General features: G+C 40.2%; 2 protein-coding genes across 6 annotated transcripts in view; both read left to right on the top strand.

The window, feature by feature from the left end:
* Window positions 1–11,366, top strand: part of PRORP (protein only RNase P catalytic subunit) — a 37,423-nt gene extending 26,057 nt beyond the window's left edge. For all 4 annotated transcript variants that reach the window (XM_053944590.1, XM_053944591.1, XM_053944588.1 and 1 more), the window contains 3 exons: window positions 8,308–8,456; window positions 9,079–9,274; window positions 10,963–11,366. In XM_053944590.1, the coding sequence (XP_053800565.1) occupies window positions 8,308–8,456; window positions 9,079–9,274; window positions 10,963–11,091 (474 nt within the window). In that variant the 3' untranslated portion in view covers window positions 11,092–11,366. The remainder of the gene's footprint in view (window positions 1–8,307; window positions 8,457–9,078; window positions 9,275–10,962) is intronic.
* Window positions 11,367–15,621: 4,255 nt separating this feature from the next.
* Window positions 15,622–26,675, top strand: PSMA6 (proteasome 20S subunit alpha 6). 2 transcript variants are annotated; one of them, XM_053944604.1, is made up of 7 exons: window positions 15,622–15,798; window positions 19,732–19,826; window positions 20,582–20,663; window positions 20,823–20,978; window positions 23,995–24,173; window positions 24,817–24,911; window positions 26,466–26,675. In XM_053944604.1, exons 1-7 carry the CDS (start codon window positions 15,723–15,725, stop codon window positions 26,521–26,523), a joined length of 741 nt encoding a protein of 246 aa, XP_053800579.1. In that variant the 5' UTR covers window positions 15,622–15,722; the 3' UTR covers window positions 26,524–26,675. The 2 variants fall into 2 exon arrangements, with proteins under 2 accessions (XP_053800579.1, XP_053800580.1); XM_053944605.1 differs by lacking the exon at window positions 15,622–15,798 and adding an exon at window positions 16,371–16,482.
* The last annotated feature ends 1,112 nt before the right edge of the window (window positions 26,676–27,787 follow it).

Here is a 27,787-nt window from a genome sequence, read left to right as displayed (position 1 = left end):
TGCTTCTGCTGATTTTTGTACTGTTCCAGAAGAACATTTTGTATGTTCTCTTTCGCATTAAACAAAATTTTCCTCTTTCTGACCTTCTCAGAGAAATTACCACTCATTTCAGTAGTTTGTTAATGTATTTGTATGTTAAGAGCTGCAAAAGTTCTTACTGAAACAATTGTTCTTGAAGATGTATAAAAGTTTTGAAGATAACCTCTGTATAATGATCTGTAGCAGGCAACTGGAAAATAATATTACTGGGAAACAGCAGAAAGACAGTGTGAAAATTGTGTTATAAATATTTGCTGCATGCTGTACTCTGATGCTTTTTTTCAACTGCAAGTTGTCGGTTTACTGATGTTTCCGTGGTTATCATGTCATTCTACCTGGATGTCCATTGTCCTGTGAGCTTAGAAATGGTCCTTATGTTAAAGTGTTTCTGGAGTTGTCAAGTTTATTAAAATGTGGGACGTCTCTGCAGAAGCAAAGGTTTAATATACCATAACAGCATCATGCCTGTGCCTGCTGTAAAAGTGATGCCCCCAGGACATCCTCAAAGGACAGAAGTACTGTCTGGGACTTTAGGACACAGGGAAAACACTTAATATCAGACAAGGTCAGTCACACTGTACAGACATCTGCAGAGGACAGTGGTGATAGCTGAAGTGTTAGTACCTTTTAAACTGTCAGTTTCAGTCTGACAAAGCCCATTTCAGTCCTGCACCGAGTTATTTCCTATCTGTGGAAAGGATCAGTCAAGCTTGTGCTTTCATTTTCATAACATCCCATTACCACTGCCACCACTACCACCCGGAGATCCTGCTCACATTTTGGATTTTCAGTACTTAAATATAGCTTCTGACCCACGCTGAAAATCTTAAGACTGGCACAGCTCCATTGGGCTCACCAATGTGCCTTTTAAATAGCTACATTGTTTTTAGTTCATTTCCAATGGCTAAATTTTTACATTTTACATTGTTTCTAAAATGAAACATGGTAAGAGAAACTCCCTTATTTCCTTAAGTCTTTGTATACAGTGTTCTGATAATAGTAGAAAAGCAACAGTATCAATGTAATTGCAAAGACTGGATTTCCAGTGAAAGAAGGCTGACCTCTGAAGCTGTGCCTTCAGTTGGGAAAATTATTCCATTTACAGTCAGTGGCTCTGACAGGTAAAATTTCACATCTGAACCTTATGCAAGAATAAGTAAAACCTCATACCTTTTCATTTTTATTTAACTTTCTTCCTCAAGAATATAAAGGTGATGTATGTGTCATATTGGTGCAATGAAGCAATGTGTAGTGATCAGTAAGAAAAGACTGTTAAAGAAACAGCAGTGCAAGCAGAAAGAATTCAAGGATGGGAACAAAGGATAGTACTGATATGTGGAAATGCAAAGGGAACACTTTCAGGTTTTACATGTTTCTTTTCCTACTTTTGTATAATCACGGATAGACAGTATCACCTAACTCCTCTCCTTGGTATGGAGATTTGAGACTTTTTAATGTTTTGTAAATCTCCAGGTTTTGGTACAAAATAGTAGTTTCTCAGGAGATGTCTGGATAAAATCAAATCCACATAAGCTGCACCTTATGCATTGTCAAGGTCTTGGTATTTATTCTTTGTTACAAGAAAGAAGATGAGGAAGAGGAGAGGTAAAAGTATACAATAGTATCAGCTATGGAGAAAAAATATCTCAGAGAAGATCAGAAAAGGACAAATACCTTTGTCCTTTTACATGACTCTAGAAAGGAAGACATTCAGAAAAATTCAAATTCATGAACGAAAATGCTTTACTGCCAGTCCACAACTGCAATAGAAAACATTAAGTTTTAATTAAAATAGAAAAAGTTAGTTGTTAGCACTGGGCTATAATTAATGGTGAATTGGACATTTCCCACTTGCTACCCCAGAAGAACGCTGCTTTGGATTTCAGATTCACCCCTTCTCTTCCATCATTATTCCTACTTCATAAGTGCTGACACAACAAAGGGTCTGCTTGTACATTTAAATCAACATTACATTTTTTAGTAAGTGATTAGGAAAGAAAAGGGTATTGTAGTTGCTCAACAAAACTTTTGCATTTAGAAACTTGACTGGTACTGAAGTAACTTACAGTGTTCAACTTCCAAAAATGCAGCTAGACAACTGAAGAATATTTGTCTGTGTATTTTTTCAATTGTAAGAGTCAGAAAAATTTGCCTGTTCTTCTCTTTTGCAACTTGTACTATAAAATTCAGCAATTCCTAAAATGTCCGTATCTTCTTTAGTCATTATTTCTAGAGCCTTTTGCATTGTTCATTTAATAGCATGCGAACTATTGTCACTACCCATTTTTCTTTTTTTTTTATTTGTGGATGAACATCATTCATCTATGGGTCATGATAAAAATATTACCATTCAAAAGCAGAGACATTCGAAAAGTGTGAGCAAGAATGTTCACACTAAAAGATTTCTCAGGTGTAAGGTCTGACAAAGTGACTGAGATCTTTTAAAGATGACAGTCCATTCTAAAAAGCCAGATTCCAAAATGCTAATGGCTCTTCCACCTGATGATCCCTCACCTACCTCCCCATCCATCATGTCATACTTTAATTCCATGTTTAAATTGTGTATATATATTGTTACTCTCTGCAGGCATCCCACTGTGATTCTGTTAATTCTTGTAGGAAATACTTCTTCACTGTCCATCAGATTACTTCTTGTGCCTTTTGGGAATAAGACAGAGCAGGATATGACTGTAATTAGATAGAAAATACCTATTTCAAAGCTTTTTTTTTTCTTATATGGCTCTCTACTGGGAAGGGTAGGCATCTATCCTTCCCTATCTACACAGGAGAAATTCATAATAGTCTTACCAAATCTGAGGTTGATTTATACAGTTTTGGTTTGTATTGTGTTGTTCTCGAAGCTCATCAGTAGAAAAAAAGACGGGGTGGCTCTTCAAGATTGTTTGAAATTGGAAACTTTACCTACAGTTTATAATATAGCAGAATGCAGTGTCAAAGACTATTTACAAACATATTACTTCTACATTCAGAATTGTTTTAGGGATTGTCTTGAGCAGATTGCATCTTCCGTTGAAATCAAATGTTGATTTGTAATTAAATGTTGAGTTGTAATTAAAGATATCCCCATTACTGGCATAACAGCCAGGATATCATGAATATAGAAAAAATATAAATTTTGCTATTGCTTCTGTACTTGACCGGAATATATTTACAGTTACTCTGCTTCATTCTCCCCACTACTCAGGATTCAAGATGCTTCATTAGCTTGGTCACAGTCCATGGAGTATTGCTGTAGTCAGTTTTGACCTGAAAGTAATGTGTTTACATTCACCCAGTGTTACAACTGAGCCAAGTCCTCCAGGCAGTGGGAACACTGGATTGTGCAGGAGCACCAGGTGTCTTGGTACACACTTGGTACCAGTCAGTTTGGACCCGGCTGCAAAAGCATCTTCACTCTGAATACAGACTAACTCTGCGAGTAGCACAGCTGTAGGTATCGCCTCATCTGTGCAAACTAAGGCTACTGTACCGTCCTCAATCTATATTAAATCAGCTTGGGAATCTGCTTCTGTGGTAGTTTCCTGCTCAATCAATAATCTGCCTTTGATTAATAGTGTTGACTGTTAAGAGTAAAAGCTAACATTTAAAAGTGAACTGCAAATTTTAATGAATTGTGATAGGGAGTTAAGACATATCTCTAGTGAATGTGTCAAGAGAGGATAAGTCAATTCCAGGCACAGAGTCAATGCAGACAGGTTAAAACATGTTAAACATTGTGTGATTGCCATCACTGATGTGTGAAGGGCTGTCACTGGTAGAGTTTTGCATGATGATGTGTTACATCAATCTAAATAGTCTTACTGTAACACAGGATACAAATATTCCCAATAATATTGTTTCTGCAGTGTTGCAGAGATCCTTGGTGTTGTAAGGGGTAATTCCCAAGAGTTACCTGCTGACTGTCTAAAGAGCAGAAAGTAAACCAGGCTGATTAATCTTAGTGACTGTTACTTATTCATCCATCACTGCTTTCCCTTTGAAGTAGCTATGCCCATGCTAGTCAGGGACAGATAAACTCCAGAGAAATCAAGAAACATGTATACTGCCCCTGTATTTGAGTTAAGAGGACTGACACTAATTTACACTGTGTCATCAATAATAATGTAGAGAATATAAGAAGCATTTGTATTTGGTGCTGTGGTAATGATCTTGAATGTGGCTCGGTGATATTACCAGGCTCAGTGAGAAAGTCCAGCTTTTCTTACAAGCAGCACACATGCCTTCCTTGAGTAACTGGCTGTGGCAAAAATCTCTGGCTTCTCATTGTGTCTCTCTCCTGTGTGGGGGACTGAAGTAAACAGGTTTTTCTTGAGTTTATTTTCTTGATCTACAGTATGGAAAAAGGTAACCAAAAATGGTGAAACTCTTAAGTCAAATAAATGTAGTCATGATAGGAATTCATTTATAGAATCATAGAATGTCCTGAGTTGGAAGGGACCTACAAGGATCATTGAAGTCCGAACTCCAGGCCCTGTGCAGGACACCCCAAGACGTGCACCATGTCCCTGACAGTGTTGCCCAAATGCTTGTTGAACTCTGTCAGGCTTGGTGCTATGACCACTTCCCTGGGGAGCCTGTTCCAGTGCTCAGCCATCCTCTGGGTGAAGAAGCTTTTCCCAATGTCCAATCTAAACCTCCCCTTACCAGGGGATTCCTGGTCCTGGCCATTCCCCTGAGTCCTGTCACTGGTCATCATAGAAATCAGTGCCTGCCCCTCCACTTCCCGCCCCCCCTCTCCCCACAAAGAAGTTGTAACTGCAATGAGGTCTCCCCTCAGTCTCCTCCAGGCTGAACAGACCAAGTGACTTCTGTGCTCCTCATATGGCTTTACCTCCAGCCCCTGCATCATCCTCATTGCTCTCCTTTGGATGCTCTCTAACAGTTTAATGTCTTTTTTGTATTGTGGCACCCAAAACTGTACCCAGGACTCAAGGTGAGACCACACCAGTGAAGAGTGAAGTGGGACAATCACTTCTTTTGACTGGCTCAAATTGCTGGCTAAACTCTGGGGACAATGATCATGCTCAGCCCTGCCTGACAGTACAGTAATGACAGCTCTCGACCTGTGGTCTGTGTTGGGGTTTCTTCTGCAGTTTCACAGCTTTGGCTGGGTGGGAGGCAGCACAAACAATAGATGAAAAGAGCAGTAATAGAGCAGTTTGGTACTCTTACTAGCAGATAACCTGTAGGTGAGTTTTGCTTTTAAATGGCAGTTAGTGAACCCAAATGTTTAAGCAATGTCAAGCATGATTTATTAATAAAAAATGTGATTTAAATATTTTTGGTGGTTACTTCTTCATGCTCTGTGTGTATACGGGTGAGTCACCTTTTGCTGAATCACTGAGTGGTATGCCTCCCAGCAGCAGTGTGTAGGGATTTCCCATTTCACAAGTGGGAATCTACCAGTAATACCTAATGAGAAAGCTACCTCAAGCTAACCTTTGAAGCTGGGGACACATGGCACAGCGTGATCTAGTGATCAGAAAGGGATTGGCAGTGAAGTCTTAGGAAATCTGTATCCTGCTCTGCTCATAGTTCCTTGTATGAGTTAGAGTAATTAATCTGTCTTCCTTATGCTCCATTATACACTCATGCAACTTCTGGAAATACTAGATTAATAAAATGCCATTGACTTTTTAAATGAGAGATCACTACTGCTGTGTTTGTATTAACACCATTATGTTCAGTTACTTTCCTCCGTGACTGAAACAAGTATTAGTGTGTCTCACATCTTCCTTTCTTGAGAAGCAGCCAGGCGTGGGAGTAGGCACACTTAGGAAACCCCCCATGTAAGTTCTGTGACTCCTTGTAGACCACCCCCATTAAGTGCCCAAGCCTAAAGTGAGACAATAGGCATTTTAGTGAAATTGTGTCAGATAAGGGGGTGTGCAAAACAAAATTATCTTTTATGAAAACAAAAATAATTTCTATCTTCTGTATTTTAGTTGTGTAAGTAAGGTTAATCTCTGTGTTAAGTAGAGGAAGGACAGTGGGTTGTTATTTAAGCAGGAGTTTCAAAATTTTAAAATGCTGACTCCCTTTAATTTCAGTACATTTTAAGCCTGGTTTGAGTTTTTCCATTTTTAGCTAATTTATACCAACCTCTCAATTTTCTCTCAGAAGCACCTCACATTAGAAAACCTCATATGCTAATAATATGTAGGAGAAGAAAGTCTACATGACTAACAGGTACAAAGTGCCACTAGTTACAACCTCCAGAAAGAAAGACCTACAGGACCTGAATCCAAGAATACTTGGGAATAGCTGCTATTGACCAATCTGTATCTGGAGCTGCTGTTTTCTTCTTTTTTTCACCTGATTTTTTGCTAACCTTCCCGTAATGTAGCAAAATGTTAGGCAAAAAGAAAAAATATTTTCATTTGGAATTTGTAAGGGTTTGTTGCTCGTTGTTATTATTTCTTCACTGTTGACTTCTGTGCATGGAAATGTCTGTGGATGCAGTAGCTACATTCCTAACTTTTATTATCTTTAATGAACTCAGATAAACCAACTTAATTCTCCTTTGGTATTTGAATACAGCTATTTGCAGGACTGGTTCAGTGCATGAGAAGTTATTGCCTTTGGCCTTTTCCTGCTCACATTATGTTTTGTTTGTTTTAACCAGGGAAAAGTAGATTGTACAATGTGTAGCCAATATCCAGTGTGATCTCCTGAAAGCAGGAAGTCAGTTCCAATAGGTACTGTTAGGCATTTGTGCTTTTCATTAGCACCAAGGTCCTGTATCTGTGTGAAAACAGAGCCTTTAGTCCCTCAGAATCAATACTGGCAACAGCAACTTACAGTTCAACAGTTAAAATTAATGTAGAAAAACTTCTGACTTCCTCTCCCAGACCTCAGATCCAGGTTCATGGCATATGTAGTTTGAGCCATCTGCAGGTCCTTTCCTGCGCAGTCCCACATTTCCTGTCCTCACCACCTCCAGAGATGTGTTCCCATTAGTCATTGAACCTTTGACTCAAGTCTATCTGTTGGGTTGCTGCAGGCTCAAGCCTACAAAAAAGTCTTTTGTTGGATCAGTGAGTTCGTGTGTAGTTGTCATACAGATCTGACACAAAAGAAGTAGTAAGATTGTGCAGCTTGAGAGAAGACTGAATGGGGCCACCCCTTTCTCCTGGTACTTGCAGGTAGATGAAACTAAATATATTGTAAAATGGCACGCAAGAGTTACATGAACAATTCTTTCTAGCCCCTGAATCAAAAGCAAATTATACAAAAAAATGAGATGGATCACAAATAGGAGGAAAGGAGGGTAAAGAGCAAGAGAAGGAGGAGGGCAATTGAAGGCATTAAAGGGAGGAAAAGTAACAAGGAAGAGGGAAGTAGCTAGAAAAGCAGGAAGGATTAAAGAATAATTAGGAGATTGTATGCTGGCAAATAGTGGTAGCAAATGCAGGTAAAAATTAGGAAATACCTTTCCCTAGTGGTTGAGCATACTGTCCTTGTCTTTCAAATATGATAGATGCATGAATCTCAAGAAACAATTCTTCTGTCTTTCTGGGTCGAACTGAAATGCCATTGTTTTGTGAGCAGTCCACAGTAATAACCTGAAAGCCAGAACCTTTGCCCTCCCTGAGCTCAGTCTGGGTGAAGCACGGAGGGAAAGTCCCAGTGCCTGTCCTGAGAAGCACTTGTTGCAGAACAGACACAGGCCTAAGAGACTGCTGAAAAGTCCCTCTGAAGTGCATTTACCACCGCTATGTTGGTTCGCAAGTGGGCGGCTAATCTGGATGTGGTTTTCATAGAGCCTTAGTCCCGAGGTCGCGGATTTCCACGTCCTGCCGCTCGCCGCCTCCCGCGGGGCAGCCCGGGCCGTGTCGGTCTCCAGCTCCAGCAGGTGGGGTCGGAGAGGCGATGTGCTCAGGGCTCCCGGTGCTCCGTGATCACAGCGGTTATCACTTAAATCCAGCGTGATTCATTCCCTCGGCTGACTTGGAACTTCTGACATCTCCATACAACTCTTCCCGAGGACGTTCATGTCATTTGAAAAAGCACTGTATTTTCTGTGTGGTTGAGAGTAGCTTCCTTCAATGAATTGGTTTGTTGTTTCTTTTCTTCTTTGTGATTAGGGAATTAAATTAGTTATCTGCTTAATTTGCATTGCAGTTAAGAACTGTGTGAAATGGGAGTAGTCTAGAAGTCCCTTTAGGTGTGACACACATGAAAGTATTCCATGTCACTCTGTTTTTACAGCTAAGAAAATCTTTGGGTTTGCTTTGTTTTCTGCAGCTGTTTGATGCTGTCAACTGCCTGGCAAAAGAGAATGCCAGGTTGCTTGTGCTGGGCCGCAAACATATGCTGATGAACTCTTCAAATTGGAAAAGAGAAATTATGAAGGAGATGCAGAATAAGGCAGACTTCTTCTTTGCTGAAAATATGTAAGTTGAAGAAAACAGTTCAATATAATAGAGACCAACAGCCGATTTATGTGCATTTTGCTCTAGCTTTTAGTACCATTACTAGTATCTCTATCTGTGTCTGTGAAAGAAACATATCCCTTGCTATACTTGCTTCAAAAGTACACAAAGTTGTGTTATGAAGACTTTCATCACTTAGAATCATATTGACAGCTGTATGGTTTATTAGGATTTATGACTGATAAAACCACTGGCAAGAGGACAGTGCCCTGAACTACAGGATTTCTGGTAGCATCAGTGTGCAGTTGTGGTCTGCTGCTGTGTGGGGGTACACTGTTGAGTTTTAGCAGTTTTGTTCTACATAGCTCAGTATTGTTAAATTTCATGGCAGGATATTATATTGTTCTATTATCAGATTGTGAGAAAAGGAAAAAAGTGCTCTAAGTAGCATGCAATTAATTTTTATTGCACTCTAGCTTTTGGTGCCCTGTGGTAAGAAATTTTTTATTTTACAGGGAACTAGAGTAGTGGTAGTAATTTTCAGTGTTGCTGATGAATAAATCCTGATCATCATTTGAATCACTTCCTGCAGCCACTTACTGCCTTGTGAATGACGTCTGTATTTTCCATTTGTTTTGTGAAGCTCTGAAGATGATGCCTTCTTGTTATATGCCACTCTGCGATCAGGCAAGCATTGCAAGTTTGTTACGAGAGACTTCCTCCGGGATCACAAGGCTTGTCTCTCCGACAGTCTGACACGTCACCTGTTCCGCAAGTGGCAGCGTGGGCACCAGATAGTGTTCTTCCCTTCTGCAGAAGGAAGGAGTATAAAATTTTTGGTAAGTTTTCCCACTGCAGTCAGAAAACACACTGAGCATATTCATTGAAGATACATTATTTCAAACCCTGAAAGCCAAAATATCTTGTTGAAGTCTAAGAAATGGATTTGTACCAGTGCGCTCAAAACTCCTGTGCTAACTGCAAATTCATTGGATTCACAAAGTGTGCCACAAACAAGAAAACTGTAAGAGAGCCAAGAAATGCTACCTAAATGTTTAAAATATATATAAAAGTTTATGTATACAAATATTTCCAGTGATGGAAACTGTAACCATTGCTGGCCTCAGTACAACCTGAGTGCCAATGTTTTAATTTATTTTAAACTTTGAAAACCCTTATTCTCCTCTGCAGGACTATTATAAAACATCATACTTCTAATTTTACAACAGAGTTTCTTTCATCTTTATTTTAAAGAAGCGGAAAAATACAGGTATTTCAGTATTCACTGTAACAGGTGTAAAGTTTCATGAGGGAAAGCCCATAACATAATACTAACTATAAACACAGGTTTATAGTTAGTATTCAGCTACAGAAATTGCAATAATGTCATGTTATGGCAGAATACTACTATTATTGTCTAGGAGTTCTGTATCCTTGTGAACAGTACATTAACAGGAATGCAGCTGTTTTAAGATTTTTCTAGGGAAAAATCCGTCATATGACATTCTATATGCAGTTCTTTTGTTATCTGGTCTGTCTGTATTGTTACTGCCTACTTAAAGGGATACTGCACCTATGCAGATTAATTTTCTTCCTTTGCTGGTTAAAATTGTAAAATAACATTCATGATAACAAACATGTAATATGTTGCCATATATACATTTCTTCTTATGGAGCAAAATAATGAATGGTGGGTCACCTGAGTAACACAGCTTTAGCTACACCTTGTTTCTTTCTCTTGTACAAAGGGACTACTCATTTTCACATCTTAATTCCCATACAAGTGATTTGAGTGATTGATATTCCCAGTCATAGCTGTCTTCTAGGTTATTCTGGAAGCTATCACAGGAAAGCAGACTTCCAAGACTATACATATAGAGTGATAGTATGTCCTGGGAACCATAATTACCAACCAGTATTGTTTCTTTTGTATTTGTCTTATATATGTTGAATTTGTATACCTGGAACATAATAGACCTGAAAGATTGTTTATTCAGTTTGTTCAGCCAGATGCTTGTGGAAGTGTTAGTGATAAACCTTTTTCTTACATCTCCTTTTCTTTCTTCTCCTTGGGACAGAACAAGTCAGCTCTGTAAAGAGAGACACTGGGAGAACAAATACAAGATGTCATTAATGTCATTAAATCCTACATTCAAGCCTATAAATTCCACATCCTGAGTAATTCCCATATGATTTCATTTAACTGAACAGAACAACAATCATTTTGTCATTTCTAGTAATTGAGTGCATTATGCTGAAATCATTATTATCTAGTGCTGATTGAAGACAGAACTTATAATGACTCCTAGACCACAAAATACTAGAAGGTAGTTTCGTTTTTCCTCCAGTACTAAAATCTAGGATTTGTTTTGTATAAGAAAATAAAATTAGAGTTGTTAAGAGATAAAACTATGGAGACTTCTAAGGTAAGCATTGGCAGTCGTAACTAACTACCTGTAATTGACATTTTAGTAATACTTTGTACAAAGTCCAAAAAAAATGTTTTCCCTATTTTTTTTCCCAACAGCCTGCTCTCCGTTATGACTGTGTGGTACAGACTACAGGTGATACATGGCATATTCCCTATAAAAATGTTTTTGAGGAAAAATATTCATATCAAGTACCAAGAAAATGGCTCTGCATTCAACAGAAATGATGAAAAATGTAATTGGACAAACTGAAGCTGCCTTTTTTTTTTTTTTTTTTTTTTGTAATCTCTGTTGCTAGCTAGGAGAATTCAGCAGGACAATTATGGGATTAAATGTGTGAGGTGTGTAACTAAAGAAAACTGAGTGACTGCTTTTGACAAAATCATTCTTGCATACATCTCTTAACATCAGTGGTGGTCCAGTGGGGGTGAATTATGTCCCATTTCCATTTTTACAGGCAATTTTTGTGATTTGAATTAAAACTTGATTTTTCCTGTTGGAATTACAGTTTGGGCATTTTTATCTTTTATTTTTTCTCAAGCTTTTCATCTACACTGAAATAAACTGTGTACATTGAACAAATTAAGCAAGACTTGCAAAGTACCTTCAGAGTTTGTGGTGCTGAATTTGCAAGAGTGTTGCACAATGTCTACCTCTACTAAATGGAGCTAAGGGGGACAAACAGTGCATTTACCATTCACCAGACACACACAAAGACTTCTTCACTTTAGAATCTGTTTGATCACATAGAATGCAAGAGATTGCTTAGAGGAACATATAGCAGTCATTTGTTTGGAAGAATAAGGAAACAACCAGTGGAATGTGGGTTTTTTTTTGTGGCTCTTCCACACTCCTAAATTTGCCGTTTCCGACAGGATTTGGCATTACTGCAATAGTTTCCTGATGGAAATGCATGGATTTTTAAAATAAATATGGATAGCTAGAAATTCTTAAAGACAATAATAGGACAAAATTGATTCTTGTACATTTCTATAATCTATCCCAAGTTATAAAGGAAAAAAATAGTATAAATTACAGGAAAAGTGTTCTAAGTTATTTGTAAGTGTGTGTGCGGTACATGTGTTTGTTTATTGAACTTGTGACTTTAAAGCAAACCTTTCTGCCCCCAAAACGTAGAAATGCCACATAAATCTCAGATGAAATATCCTGGGCTTGTCACATTTGTCTCGTACAAAAATCCTCTGTTCAAAACTGAGATGAAACATTAAGGTCTTTTTGTTTAGAACTCGCAGTTTTGAGTTCTTGTAGGGCCCCATGACGAGCTCCCTCAGGACTCAGCATTCAAGCATGTTCCCTGCTATTTTTTTTCCAGGACACTCCTGACACATGTTCTGGTATCAGTTTGTAAACCAGCAGGTGTGATTTGCACACAGTCATGTCCTTCAGGTACTGTGCAGAAAGTGTAGAGGAGCTGAGTGCCTCTTAAGGTAACATAAAACCTTGGCATTAAATCCATCATATTGTTGGTAGTGTTCATCACAGACCCTTTTCTTGACAGAACATGTCAGCTCCTATGGAGTCCAGCAGGGAAAGCAAAGAGATTGGATCTACTACTCTCATTCCTCAATACTTCTAATTTGTTAGAAGATTACTTTTATAATTAAGTCAGGGAACTGCCACATTGCCTTGGAAATGGGAATAGTGCTTTTAAATTTGGTGTCTGCTCCTGTGCAGGAGTGCTCAGTTAGCAGCTGCCGCTCTGTATGAGGCTCCTGCACCCTCTGTATGAAGTTGTGCGTGGCCTAAGCTGGTGTCAGTCTGTGCTGTTACAGTCCTCCTTTGGTCCTAGCTCTGACAGTCGTGCAGCCCAAAGCAATGCAGAGACGGGTCTTAAAACTTTGTTTTGGCTAGGTCAGAATTGGCATTGTTGTGCTCAACTAGCACCATTGCACAAGTATGGGTACCTGTGTGGGAGTGGGGTTCAAATGGCAGGCTGCAGAAGGTGGGTCCCTGCAGCAGCTCTGCCTTAGGTGAGCCCTAGCTGAGTAGAAACTGCACCTTCAGGGTACCCATTTCATTGCCAGAAGTTGAAGTTTGTATTTTACCTCACCCTGGTCATTAACAGGCATGCATAATATCCACATACGGCTGTAATAAATGCATTCTCTACTTCCTTTTTAATCACAACATGTCCCTAATCAATCACTTAGGTTTCACCCCAAAAACTGTTCTTAGAGAGCTACTGTAATGCCTTCTAAATAATAACACTTCCTAAATACACATTACTAGTATATTTAGAGGATGATTTAGGGAAGAGAATATGGAATTTACAATTGGAAGGTATTACAATATTGGTGTCAGATTTGTGACTTCTTTTTTATGTGTTTCTGCTAATACACTTCTCTGTAGATCCTTACAGGAATTAACAGCCTCTGTGGAACCAAAGGGGAAACATTAGTGATGAACCTACAAACTTTTTCAGGTATATACTACCTGTTACATAGATGCACATAGTATCCAGAGGCTCAGTTCTGAGGTTAATTATTTGAATTTTATTTAAGACATCTGTGAAATAACATTTCTTCAGGTTGCTCTAAGTCTTCAAATTCAGATTACTGAAATACAGCATTTCAAGGTAACAATGAATATGAGGATTTGCTTCCAAGTATCTAAAAGGAATTCTAAGGGTTTCACTGGCAATAAAAATAAATGTGAGAGCCAAACCAAAGCCAGTAACAAATAGCAGATATATTTGACATCTACTGCTGTTTGTATAGTGGTACAGTAAAAATTCAAGGTAATTTATTACACAGATGGGTTCATGCTGAATGCCAGAAAGGCAAGTTTTCCAAACAGTACAGCAATTGGTACTCCCAAAGAGACACTGACTGCCATTTGCTATGACACTGAGTGAAGAGAATGGGAATCAGAATGAATGTGCCCTTAGCTTAGCTTGCTGTGTGCCATGGAGACAGACACACTGGCAAGATAGGGTTGAGAAAGATGAACTGATTCAGCCTGCACTCCAGTTATTATCACCTCCAAGATCTCCCACTTACTGCTTACTGTGTTAAAAAGATGACAGTGAGAACAGCTTTCCTCAGGGTCCTGTAACAAGAATTTGACTGCATACCCATACTCATCAGAAGTGATTTAACATTAAACCAAAAGCATGATTGCTCTTCTGAAACAATGCTGTACTCTGGAAGCTGTATCCTGAAAGTAGCTTAACTTCCACTCCGTCATGTCCATGGTATTGAGCAACTATTACTCTTCCCTTTATCTAATTCAAATACTGAATCTTTGATTCCAAATATAAGGATTTTCTTGGTTACTATTTGGCAATCAGGCTGAACACTTGATATTTACTTAGATTTTCTCATGTCCTTTTTCTCAGGGGAAAAAAATAATTCTAGAGTATGAAAGAGCTCTGTAGATGGAAGAACTGTAAAGGTGTGGATCATCATCTTGGAGAAACTGATCTTAAGAGACATAGAGGTCATAAGAATCACAAATGTTCTGGAAGGAACGCCTTGGGATCCTTTGTTGGCTGTGTCAATACAAAAGCATCAAATGGTACTGGCAGATAGAAGTTTTAGATAGAAGTGAGGTTTCAGATAAAACCACACAACATGTTGTTATGCTGACCAGCTCTTCGCTATGCCATCTTGTAGATTCAAGAAGTACATGTGGGTTTAAGGGGAGACCAGAAAGTTCATGAAAGGGAACCAGCAAGGGTTACTAAATAACCAGACACTATCCCTGCCTTGGGAAGTCCCTCCAGATGGTTGGAGACTGGGAGTGTATCATGAAAGGCTCTCTCTAGTCTGAAATCCTTGGGTATCCCCCTTTTGGCCGCATTTGGAGACAGAGCAGTGGATAAGACTGGTTCCGTTCTGACCCAGCAGATGCAGTCGTACGTGTTCACGTTCTCTGTGTTCCAGTGCTTGCAGCACCCCTTTAAACTTTTCGTGTCTGCCCACAAAGTCCTTCCCTAATGAAAGGGACAAACTCTGAGTCTTGTAATACACAGTGGGACATTATTCTTCCATAGTATTAATAAGCAAGGAGAAGTCTTTTGAAAAATTTGAGACTACAGACTTTTAATGTGTGGCATACACAAAATCCACCTTTATTCTGCTCTTTCAACAAAAAATAAGCTCGCCTAATAATAATTTTAAAATAGAGGTGTGGATAACCAGAATGCAGCTTTTCCAACTCTTTTAATGACCAACTTTTAAAAAATGCCTTCCCACATAGAGCAGGGGAATTCCAAGATGTTGAAAGGCAAAAAAACTAACATTCACGAGTTTAAATTTGGGGAATTTCCCTTTGAACTGGACACCGATAAAAAGTCTTTTAAACATCGTATTATGACGCAACTGCGGCAACAATCACCTATGAATGCCTTAAACGCGTTTTTTGAGGTACTTGCTTTAAAATTATTCTCATTCAAGAGGGCACGCGGAAATAGTTTGGAATTTTAGGAGGGGTTTTGTTTTCCCGGCTGGCTGCTGATACTTTTATCCAGTGTTGATGGATGCCGCGATGATACTTTTATTCCGTTTCCTGCCGCTTCCGTGCGCATTCCCTCCGGCACGTCCGGCGGGCTTCCAGGTTTCCAGGAGCCGAGCCCCGCCGTGGCCGCCGCGGGCAGAGCGCGCCTTCCTCTCGCGCCCTGCGTGACGTGACGTGGCGCGGCGCGGCGGCACGCGGCGGCCGCGGGGCTGGGGCATGCGCGGCGCCGGTGCCGGAGCGTGACGGTGCGAGAGCGGCGCGCGCCTGCGCGGGGTGGGCGCGTGACCCGGAAGCGCTCCGGCGGTGCCTGCGGCTGCGGCGCGGCCCTGCACGCGGACAGCTCCCCCCGGCCGCGCGCCGCTCCCGCGCCGCTCCCGCCATGTCCCGCGGCTCCAGCGCCGGCTTCGACCGGCACATCACCATCTTCTCGCCCGAGGGCCGCCTCTACCAAGTCGGTGCGTGTCCGGGCCCGCCGGGCCGCCGCCGAATTGCCCCGTCACGGGCCCGGCCTGCCCGCGCCCCCGCCGCTCCCCGCCGAGCGAGGCCGCGAAGGCTCCGCCGAGCCCGGCAGCCTGTGCGGAGGGGCGAGACGCGGCGCCTCTCGTGGCTCGGGAGTCCCGGCTCCCACCTGGCCTGGTCCCGTGGTGTGTGGGGGAAAGCCTGGTGGGAGAGTGGAGCAGCGGCGGTCCCGGTCGTGCCGGCGGGGGGACCCGGGGAAGGGATCCTCGCATGAGATAAGGAAAACTTCGAGCCAGGGTGGGCTCTCTCGAGTGTCCCCTGCCACCGGGAGGGCCCTCCCCTGAGTCCTCGGTGTTCGATTTCAGATGCTTGGAGACCAAACTTGCAGCTATCCAGAGGCTGTTTAGTCTCCCTTGAATGTTTCTTTGAGTGAATCTTGCCAAGCCTCGGAGCACTGCGTTTTGGGATCTGAGAGCTATGATAGCTGTTTGAAATGCGATTTGAGCTGCCTCTAACCCTGCATGCCAGAGTGACAAAGTCAGTTCTTGGACGTAACTCGTGCGCTTTCTTGTTACACCTGAATGCCGCTTGTTCTGCCGCTGTGGCCTGTGAGATAGCAGCAGCCATCCTTTGTTCTCAGGTTTCTTGGAATAATCTGAAGCCAAGCTTCAGCTCCTTCTGTAAGCCACTGATTCTATTATTCCTGTTTTTGCAGTGCACCAGATTGTACAGAAGCGCATGCTGGTGCCCCTTGTGCAGGATACAGTTGCCTCACAGTCTGGCAGGACTGTAGTTTGAGAGTGCCCCTGGAGGATCCTCTCAACAGGGACAGATGAACTGTTCTGCAGCATCATCCTGATGCTGCCTTCCCCAGCTGCAGTGCCTTCACTGCCCATTATGTCCATAAATCCATCTGTTCTCCAGGGAAAGAGCTTGCTGCGGTCAGATTGCATTAACTGCCTGTGGCAGCCATATAGTTTTTTTGTGACTGCCCTTGAGTTTTTCTCAGGAAGAAGCCTTTGTGGATTAGGCCTCATGGACAGGTGGCCCAGTCTTGAGCAGTCCTTTCTGCAAGGAAGAATTAGGAAGGTGTCTGTGTAGGTGTCTACACAGACAGAAAGTTACCTGTACTAGATACCTACATGTGGGTGCTGTCTTATATCTGGAGCATGTATAATGCTTATTATTCCTTATACATAGAGATGGTAGGGACAGTGCTTATTATTCCTCTTATACATAGAGATGGTAGGGACAGGTTTTCAGTGGTTCTGTGGCAGAGGAGTCCTAGGCTCCGACCTTCCACTGCCATTAAAACAGGCTGGTTGGTCAGCATCACTTCCCGCTGTCTCTGTCACAGTACTACTTGATGGGAATTGTTTTTGCATTCTGTAGCAGAGAGGAAACTGAGCCTTGGTTTTCTGCCTCTGGGGTATATTTAGCCAGTAGGTTAATGTATGAGAAATGTGTGGTACCTCCATAATTTTTAACAGTGTCTTAGAAACAAGTATCTGCATGTGTATTTGAGAGCTTCTGCACACAGCCTGAAGCTGTCTTAAAGCTATTTTAAGTACCTTTGTGCTATAGGAAGAAAAATATGTAGATGTGCGTAGTTAACTTCAAGCAAGAATGAGCTCACTTTACTCACAGGCAGGCTGGTAACTCAGGCATGGTGCCACATGGGTGTCTCTGTTTGCCAGCATCCAGTCACAGCATGGGCAGAAATCTCATGTTTGCTTGCAATCAAATGTCCACATCTAGGTGGTTTTGTTTTATCTTTGTCTCTTTGCTGGATTAAGGTTAGCTAGGTGCTGTCAAGGATGAGCATGGACATGTGTTGCTTTAAGATTGCCTTAAAACTTGAGTTTTTTCTGGAATTTGGCAGTATGGGAGCAGAGATTTCCAGCATAGTGATATTCGACTGAAACGCCTGTACTTCATCTTAGGTCTGTCTTCTGCTTCCAAAGCTCAGAAAACTCATGTGCCTTTGATCTCATATTAGAAAACTTAACAGTTATTTCACATTATTGTGGTTAAAATCCCTCAGAGCATCAGTGTTCTCTTGCTACCTATTAGTTTCAATCTTCAAAGGTGATGTTTCTTTTGAGTGGAGTTTTGGGAGGTGAAGAAAATCACTACAGTAAGATTTCTGGTTGTTGCCATGTGTTCAGGGAACAGCAAGGGGCTGTTATTTCCAGAGTGAATGTACCTTGCTGCTGAAATACTTACATAGCAGTAAACAGACTTAAAACAGCACTAGCAACTTGGATTTGCTACATTGTAAGAGCCACTTTACCTTTGGCGTGTTTCCTTGAAAACTGAGCAATGGAGGTGGTAATAAGGGGCTGCAGTTTAGCAAGCCTAGTTGTTGGTAGTTGTGAGCAAAAATTAATTTGTGATAGGCATCTATTCCTACCGCCACCTAAGTGTCACAGAACCACAGAATGACTGAGATTAGGTGGGCCCTCTGGAGATTATCTGGCCCCAGTCCCCTGCCCAAGGAGGCCCACCTAGAGCTGGATGCCCAGGAGTGTTTCCAGATGGGTTGTGAGTAGTACAGGCAACCTGTTCCAGTGCTCAGTCACCATCACAGTACAACATGTTTTCAGGTGTTTAGGTAGACCCTCCTGTTTCAGTTTGTTCCGGTCACCTCTGATTTGGTCCTGTCACTGGGCATCAGTGAAAAAAGGCTGGCTCTGTCCATCTGCTTTACACCCTCCCTTCAGGTGCTTGTACAGATCAATAGACAAGTGTTGCAAAGCCTGTGCTCAGGGCTTCAAGCATGGCCAGTTTGCAGGCAGCACTGGCTCATGTCTTACTGGGGATGTGCTCTGCTGCAGGCTGGCACTGATCATCCCAGGTGGGCAGAGCTGTACAGAGGGAAAGGGGGAACATCCCTTATGGCACTTTTGGGTAACCAGTAAATGCTCTGATGTCTGAGAGTAGTACATACAGTGCCATAAATACACCACAATAGCCTTTCCTTAGAACTGACTCAGCTGTTTGAACATTAATATGCAAGGTTTGAATTTTTTTTCACCTTCAGATTACAACTTGTCTTGTGCAATCTCTTCTATAGATCTGAGTGCAGCTTTTAAAATAGCCAAGTTTCTTGCTCCCATTATTTTAAGATAGTTTTAGCAATTTATTGTTTGTAGACATGTTCTAAATTCTGGGTTCATGTGCATAGCTAACAAAAAAACTCACCTACATTTAGCTGCTGTCTGAAACTTACCACTCAGCCACATATTAGGAATTTCTGAATGTTTATCAAATATTGCCAAGTAAACAGTTTTTAAAGTTCTTGTGCCTAAGGCTTTTGAAACCATCAATCAGGAGAAATTTATTTCATGGATCATTTCATGACTGTTACTTTAGTGTTTGCTTCTTAATCCATTGTACTTACATGAATAACACTGTTTAATTGGTATCTGTGTAGCTTTCACTTTAAAAAGTGAAGAAAAGCATTGCAGTGTTTGAATGTCGAGTCAGCAAATATGATAGTTAAAACCTGTCTCCTATGCCTCCTGTGTCATCCTACCAGTTTTCATCTATATCAGTAAAAAAATTACAAAATAATCCTTTAAAATACTAAAATTCATGTCAAAAATTCTTCTGTAAGAATTAATGGTTACTGTAGATTAAGGTTGGACAATTTTGATCAAGTTCAGAACAGCCTTCTTGTACTAAAACTTATTCTGTTGCTGTTAAGCGTGAACTGAACAAAAAAATTAGAAGAAACATTTCAAGGAAGCAGTGACAGTGGTTTTCTGAAGAGTCAATGCACATTGTACTTAAGGACACAAAATGTTGCACAAGTATTAAAGTATTAAAAGGCCATAAACTGGAGACATTCATGTGTTGGGGGAAATTGTTAATTGTCCTAGTGTCTCTGACACAAGTTTTTTATTAACATTTGTATATTTTTCTAGAATATGCATTTAAGGCCATAAACCAAGGTGGACTTACATCTGTAGCTGTTCGTGGGAAAGATTCTGCAGTAATTGTAACACAGAAGAAAGTACCTGTAAGTAGTCTGTTTTTGAGGGAGGTCTGGAAGGAGAGGAAAAAAAGATGGGGTGGGACTCAGCAGTATTGATATTATATTAACACTGACAAAAATTGCTATTTGAACTGGATATCTAATTATCATTCTGCTTATTAAAAGTTCTAGCTCCATGTGGTGCTCAGCTGTACATTTTCTCACCAAGTACTGAATTCTGGTTTTCTCTGTAGCTGTTGAAGGGATGAATCTAAAATATAAGTTGACCCTGCTGCATTGAGCATGCATTCATTGCTTTGGCTTGTAAAGGCTGAGTTGTCCATAACCAGTTCCCTGGTTCCTTGAATTTCTGCTGAGAAAATGTTATACCAATAGCATGTAGAGCAGGTTTTCATGAGTGTTTCAGCTCAGTGATGATGTACTGTAGAAAAAGAGGGGAAATTCTTCTATGTTTGAAGGGCAGCATGCAATAAGAGAGCAAGCTTTGTATGTGGGTTCTCAAAGTTTCTTCAGAGGGAAAAGGACTGTGATGTTGATAATGTTCTTGTTCGCCTTCTCCAGATCTGTGGTTTTAACCTTCCCTATTCTCCAATCTCTTCCTTCACATGCCTACAAGCAGTAAAAATTGGAAAGCCTGAAAGAGAGTTTTTAGCTGTTATGGGTCCTTTTGGGCTCTTCTGTAAAAACCAGAGGATTTTGTTTGGTTTTTGTTTGTTTGTTTGTTTTCTTTTTACTTCAAGGACAGTGTTTGCTATTACATTATTTCTGTTCCTCTTTAGGACAAGTTACTGGATTCCAACACAGTGACTCATTTATTCAAGATTACTGAAAATATTGGTTGTGTGATGACAGGAATGACAGGTATTTAATTCACCAGTCTGGTTTTGGAGCATTTACCTAGTTCTAATGGGTATATTTAAAGACAATGTAAAGTTGGACCTGGAATTTATGTTCTCAGGCAGTGCTAGAAATAAAGATGGTACATATTCAGTGGAATTAATATTAGTTCTTTTTGTCTAGCTGACAGCAGATCCCAGGTGCAGAGAGCCCGCTATGAGGCTGCTAACTGGAAGTACAAGTATGGGTATGACATCCCTGTGGATATGCTGTGTAAAAGGATTGCAGATATTTCTCAAGTCTATACACAGAATGCTGAAATGAGGCCCCTTGGCTGCTGTAAGTACAGTGTATGAAAATGATCTTTACTATTTCTTATCTAAGTTTGCAAATTCATATATAAGAAATTCTCACCCATTTTCAAAATGGGTAACTGAGGGAGTAAGGGGAATGAACAGGTGAATGAGGGAGCAGTGTTGCAGGTCTTGAACTGGAGCCCCGATTTTACCATTAATTCAGTATTTGAAATAATGTAACCTCTCTGATACTATTTCACCTTAGTTTTTGGGGCCTGCTCTGTTTGCACTGTGCAGTGATGTCTGTGAGCAGGAGATGCTCTTTGTTTGTAACTGTGTCTGTTTGTGGTGGTTTGACCCTGGATGGAAGCCAAGTGTCTGCCAAAGCCTCTCCATCACTCTCTTCCTCAGCTAGACGTAGAAGAGAAAAAATACCACGGAAGGCTTTTGCCAAGATAAGGGCAGGGAGAGATCACTCACCAGTTACCACCATGGGCAAAACAGATTCACCTTGGGGAAATTAACTGAATTTATTAACAAGCCAATAAAAATAGGATACTGAGTAGTAAAACCAAATCTTCAAAACACTTGCCCCCTACCTCCTTCACAGATTTAACTTTATCCCTGCTTCTCTACCTCTCCCACAGTGGCACAGGGAGATAGGAAGGTGGTCTGTGATCAGTTCATAGTACATTGTTTCTGCTGCTACATCTTCCTCAGGGGAAGGACTCTTCACACTCTTCCCCTGCTCCAATGTGTCTCCCACGGGAGACAGTGCTCCAGGAACTTCTGCAAAGTGAGTCCTTCCCACAGGCTGCAGTTCTTCACAAACTGCTCCAGCAAGGAGCCCACCTTATGTGGGGTGCAGTCCTTCAGGAACAGGCTGCTCCAGTGTGGGCTCCTTTCTCCACAGCGCCACTGGTCCTGCCAGAAACCTGCCCCAGCACAGGCTCCATGTGGGGCCACAGCCTCCTTCAGGCATCCACATGCTCCAGCGTGGGCTCCTCCAGGGGCTGCAGGTGGATGTCTCTCCACCATGGATGTCTGTGGGCTGCAGGGCCATGGCTGCCTCGCTGTGGTCTTCACCACAGGCTGCAGGGGAATCTGCTCTGGCAGCTCCTTCCCTTCATCATTTGCCTCAGTGCCTGCAAAGTTGTTCCTCTCACATATTCTCACTCCTCTCTTCTCTGTCTGCAATTTCTTTCTTTCTTTTTTTTTTTTTTTTTTTTTTTCTTTCTTAAATACTCCTTTTACTTTCTTAAATACTTTCTTAAATACTTAAATCCCAGAGGCACTACCACCATTGTGGATGGGCTTGGCCTCAGCCAGCAGCAGGTTGGTCTTGGAGCTAGCTGGCTTCAGCTCCTTTGGACACAGGGGAAGTTTGTGGCAGCTTCTCACAGAAGCCAGCCCTGTAGCCCTCTCACTACCAAAACCTTGTCATGCAAGCCCAGTGCACTGTATCTGGGTGAACGTCACTGTTAAAAGAGAGAGGTGGAGAGTGCAATTATCTTGTGCAGGTTTTGTGGCTTTTAAATCTAAATAGTATTTATAGGACAGATTTACAAGATTTTTGCTCCTAACTTAGTTATTATATATATAATGTAGAGGGAAAATGCCTAAAATATTTCTCTTGCAAATATTTCTGTTTCAAATATTTCATGTCTTGCTTTATAACAGCAAATGCAGCTTAAAAAGAAGTTGTGTTGAATAATTTTTTGTCGATGTTCCTGTTCATCTGTGTGTTCTGGGGTTGGTTCTGATTTGTTTTCTCTCTTGGGCTTTAAGCAAATTATAAACATACTGTTAGGCTGTTCAGGAACTGAGGTAAAAGACTTAACAGGTTTCCTCAATTACTTTTTCATTTAACATTCTGTCTGAGTTTCTTTTTGATTAGTTGGGTTTGGAGTTTTGTTTCTTTTTTTAAGGAGAATTGTTTCAGAATTGATGAATCACTTCTTGTAACCATAGTAGGCACTAAGACTTCTCACTAAAGAAACAACATTCACAGTTGCACCACAGTTTCCATGATGGGGCAATTTTCCTATGCTTGTGTGCTTGTAATTTTCAGGAAGGATTGTTCTTTCTTCCCGTGACATTTCCCATGCCTTGATAATGCTGGAAATTCCTTTTTAAAAGTACATGAATAAAAATGTATTTTTCTTTACTTCCCTTAGCCTTTTTGACAATACAAGGGGATTATTTAATGTTGTAGTAATAGCTGCTCAGAAGTTTATCACCTCTAACTACTAGTTGAAAGTTACACAAGTGTAAAGTGAAAATAATTGAAAACCATGACCTTGTTCTGTTTTGGGTTTTTATTGCAAGTATTGCTTTTGACTTATTTTTTAATATGCATATTGAGACAATGCAGCTATAAATCAAGAAGTGAGGGTGAACACATGCTTTTCAGTGATGTGGTCAGTTTGTGTTACTTGAAAACTATCCAGCTTCAAAACACTTAGTCAGATGATCTTCAAAGACTCAGTTACGTCCTGATATTTCCACTTTTCATTTCAGATTTTTTTTTTAAATTTAAAGAGGAAAAGGTATGTAATGCACTGTTTTTCAGGTTACAAACAAGAAATCTAAATTTGATCTTTTAATATTTCCATTAGTTTTAGCATGTTTGTGCCTTCTAGTAAAAGGCACATGGAAATAGAACTATTGTTTATACTTTTGTGTCATATGACACAGGATGTGAGCTTTGGTTTGGTAAACTTCCTATCAGGATAAAACATTTGTATTTCCTGACTTTGTGGTTCTCTACACACTGAGCATGGCAAAAATATTTGTATGGTTAATGAGTAGCCTTCTTTGGGAATGACAGAAATATAGTTTCTGCTAAACTGGGTTGCACAGCTGGTTATGAGGTGCTGGTAAGAAATGGCAAATTAGAGATAAAAAGGAAATCACAGCTCCAGGTATGGGATTGATTCTCAAAGATGTACTGCTGACATGTATGTTTTTTCACAGACAGGAATATCCATTCTGTTCTTCAGCTGAATAAAATTGCTAAAATTGGGGAAATAAATAAATTAACAAATTTTCTCTTCAAGGTATGATTTTGATTGGTATTGATGAAGAACACGGCCCTCAGGTATACAAGTGTGATCCAGCAGGTTACTATTGTGGATTCAAGGCCACAGCTGCAGGAGTTAAACAGACAGAGTCAACCAGTTTCCTTGAAAAGAAAGTAAAGAAGAAATTTGACTGGACATATGAACAAACAGTAGAGGTAGGCCAGCAGAAGGAAATTAAAATTTGTTTAAAGTATTTTTAATGAATATGGTGCATGTAGTCTTGCAATGCAGAGAAATGTAGTTAGGCATTTCCTCTTTACCTACAGTTCTGTATTGCTGCCAGAGCAAATACAGCTATTCCAACTAGAAAATTATTTGAAAATATTCTGCAAGTGTTTGAATGGTCATCTAATCTGCTTTTTTTGCTTCATGTTAGCTGAAGCAGATTCTATAATTGTAGCACTCCCACTGTAGCTGGTGTTTGGTTACTACAGTGCTTGATTTTGGGAATACCATTATGACTTAACTTTTAGTGACATTTAAAATAATCTTCATATTAGAAGGTATTTCAGACAGTATCTTTGCATGATGAAAGGTTTTGCTTTTCATGTGTCTTTTTCTGATATGAAAACATGTCCCTTTGCTTTTTGTAGATTAGGCTTTTTAGGGAGAGGACTGGAAAGGGCTGTATTCTGTAGCAAGGGGAAACTCTTTGGAATGTCTAAGCTGAGATGTTGACGTGAGAGGAAGTAACTTTAAACCAGAAGGAAGGATAGTTGTTAATGCTATGTCTATTAAGAAAAAAAAAAAAGAATTAGTGCTTTCTTTCTAATGATAGGGGATTTTGTCATCTTTCAGACAGCAATAACATGCCTGTCTACTGTACTATCCATTGATTTCAAACCTTCAGAAATAGAAGTTGGTGTAGTCACAGTGGAAAATCCTAAGTTCAGGTAAGCAATCAGTGTTGATAAAACTTGGTGTGTTTCTCTGATTATGTGCAATTAGTTTTGCCTTCTTGTGTAATTGTAAATTGAGAAAAAGAGATAAATTTAAGAGATTGAAGTTTTGAAGGGTTTTTTACTTGTAACTGTTCAAAATGTGTCGGGGTAGAAAACATTGTGTAAAAAGAATAATGCAGTTTTAAAATGTGTGACATGGTTAAGGGATTTAATAGAGAAAAGAGATCTCTTTCATGTCTTAAATGGGTATTGCTTTCTGTGATGACTGAATGTAGTTACATCTGGTCTAGAAGTGTTTTCATGCTTAGAAACGTTAACATTTTTCATAGTAATGGTATCTGGAGTCCACTTCCAAATCATAGTCATACTAACTAATGCAGTAAAATCTGGTTTATATTATGGAATATTTACAAGTCCCTTAAATTCTTTATTCTTTTTCTAAAATGAATTTTTATTCTTGCTCATCTTTTAATAGTTAGCATTTTTAACATCTAAAATATGTAGTTAATAGATTATGGACTTATATAGTTTGAAAAACTTTATTGAAATTTGCTAAGATTAAAATGTCATGGATTTAAAAAATCACTAGTGATTTGAAAATGGCTGAACTATCTACTTTCCAAGTACTCTGCATTCCCATGTAGCATGAAAGCAAGGCACCTGCTATTTCTTCCCTCCTCCATTATTGCCTGCACTGTGTGCACCAAGATTACTTGGCCAGTGTATCAAGGCAACACCTGGAAATCTTCCTGCTGATGGCAGGAAAGCTTCACGTGGGATACAGTGTACTTGACAGCCTTCTCACAACTCATTGTATAGCTGCAGGAGTATGCATGAAATGTGGGAGAAAAAGTTTTTGGGAGTTTTTAGAGTGCAAAAGAACCCTCCAGGTATGGCTTACCTAAAATTTAAGTAAATCTGACTTGCTGCAGAGAGATAAAGTTATTTCTGCTTTAGTCTTTAATTGAGGGGTTTTTAAATGTTTTTATTTAAAAAGAAGAAGGAACAGTAAAATTGGGAACAAAGTCTGCTGTTACTTTAGTCTGACTACTTGGTAAGTGGGGACTGAAGAGAGACTTCAAACCTTCATGTCCTACAGGTTCAGTCTTTTAAGTGCTTCCTTCCTAATGTTTTTAAGGTGGACACGGTGATGATGGGTGGTTTTGCATTTGATGGTGTGTGCTGAGGACAACAGAGCAGCGCAGTGTTTGTGAGAAAGCACACAGGAGATGCATGACCCCTTTTCTACTGCCATTCAAGGGATCAAGCTACCTTCTCACTAGGTCTCAACTTGCAAATGCATTGCTCATGAGGAATTACCTGTTATTTTTCTATCATTTGTTACCTCCTGCTCTCTAGTGCCTTTGAGTCTTCCTTTATTTTTCAAGAGAATTGGAATGTCAGCCTGTGGCACTGGCAGCAGGGCTTTAAAGGGCAGAAAGATGCATTGCTGTAAAACTTATTTGTATAGATATTAGGTTGTAATATTGGAGCTTAAGGGGAAGAATCATTTAAACTATTTAAGATTTCTTTTTGTTCTTTCAGGATCCTTACAGAAGCAGAGATTGATGTGCACCTTGTAGCTCTGGCAGAGAGAGACTAATTAGCGTTCCCGTTTCCATTGTCTGTGCTTCTGGCCAGGATGTTTGGAGAAAAGAAAACACTTAATAATGGTTTTAGATTATGGGTGGAAAACAGTGTTCGCTATATGATGTATTTTACTCTGTACAAATAAAACAGAGGTTTTTGAAATTCTTGGTGTCTCCTTTTAATGTTATTTTTTAAAGTTCCAATTCTATGAAATTGTCATCAAAATGCTTGATGACTTTTAATGTTTCTGTGGTAATTGCTTGCCTTTTAATTGTATTTTAAGAGAAATTTTATGCTCTGAGCTGCATCCTTCATCTGAGCTATTTGGCTCTTTGTGTAAAGTTAGCATCAGTTTTTGTGGTGTGTGTCTTAAGATAATTCATGTTCATTCTCTCCATGGCCTGATGTTGAAAGTCTTAACAGCATTACTGCTTTAATTGTGGGGAAGTTAGGAAGACCTTATTTGCTCAGGTTTATATGAGGATATAGGGCAAAAGCAGAAGGAAAAAGCTTGAGCTGTGAGTCCAAGTCCAGTCCTTTGGACTGATTTATTTGCAGTGCATGTAGTGGATTTAAGAGATGTCTTCTATAATTAAACAGCTCTGAAGCTGACATTTATTTAGGGAAAATATTCTGTGTGTAGTGTACTTTGGGATTTTGGCTTAGTCACCTACCAGGTTTTGAGGCTTTGGGGCAGTGTTGGGGCTAGACGGGCCAATAGACAAAGTCCTTGAACAGGAAGGTCTCTGGGAAGCAAAAAACCTTTTTTGTTTTGCTTTAATTGAAGATGTTTCAGCCTCAGCAGTAAACATGGAGATTATGAAGTTGTGAGGGAGGAGGCACTGAAGAGAAAGGGAAGATTACCAGGCAGTTTTAGTTGTTGCACACAAGTCTCCTTGAAAGAATGCCAAGTTAATGCAACATACCTCCTTACCTTCATTCCTCTGCTGTGCACTTCTCATATTGGCTTTAATTATTTCAAAATTCTCTTTGATTTTTTTCAAGGCATTTGGGGAAGGCCTCATAAGTTGTCAGAAACTGAGATTGGTTAATTTTTTTTCTTCATGCTTTACAGTTAAAGCCCCTCGAATATGTATTTTTCAAGTTTATTGAAGTAAAGAAGCTGCAATTCTGTGTTTGGTGGCTTTAACAAAGGGTAATGCTAACCTTATGTGATAACTGAGTTGAGGAGAATCAGATGTACAGTGAATTGTGAACTTCACAAAGCTTCTTGGATTTCTGCTCTTGCCTCCAAATTTCAGCTTCCTTCATGTCAG

This window comes from Vidua chalybeata, chromosome 6 (genome assembly GCF_026979565.1).
Source record: "Vidua chalybeata isolate OUT-0048 chromosome 6, bVidCha1 merged haplotype, whole genome shotgun sequence".
In the NCBI taxonomy this organism is placed as follows: domain Eukaryota; kingdom Metazoa; phylum Chordata; class Aves; order Passeriformes; family Viduidae; genus Vidua; species Vidua chalybeata.
The sequence above is the reverse complement of the archived record's forward strand: the minus strand, read 5'-3'. Positions and strand labels throughout refer to the sequence as shown.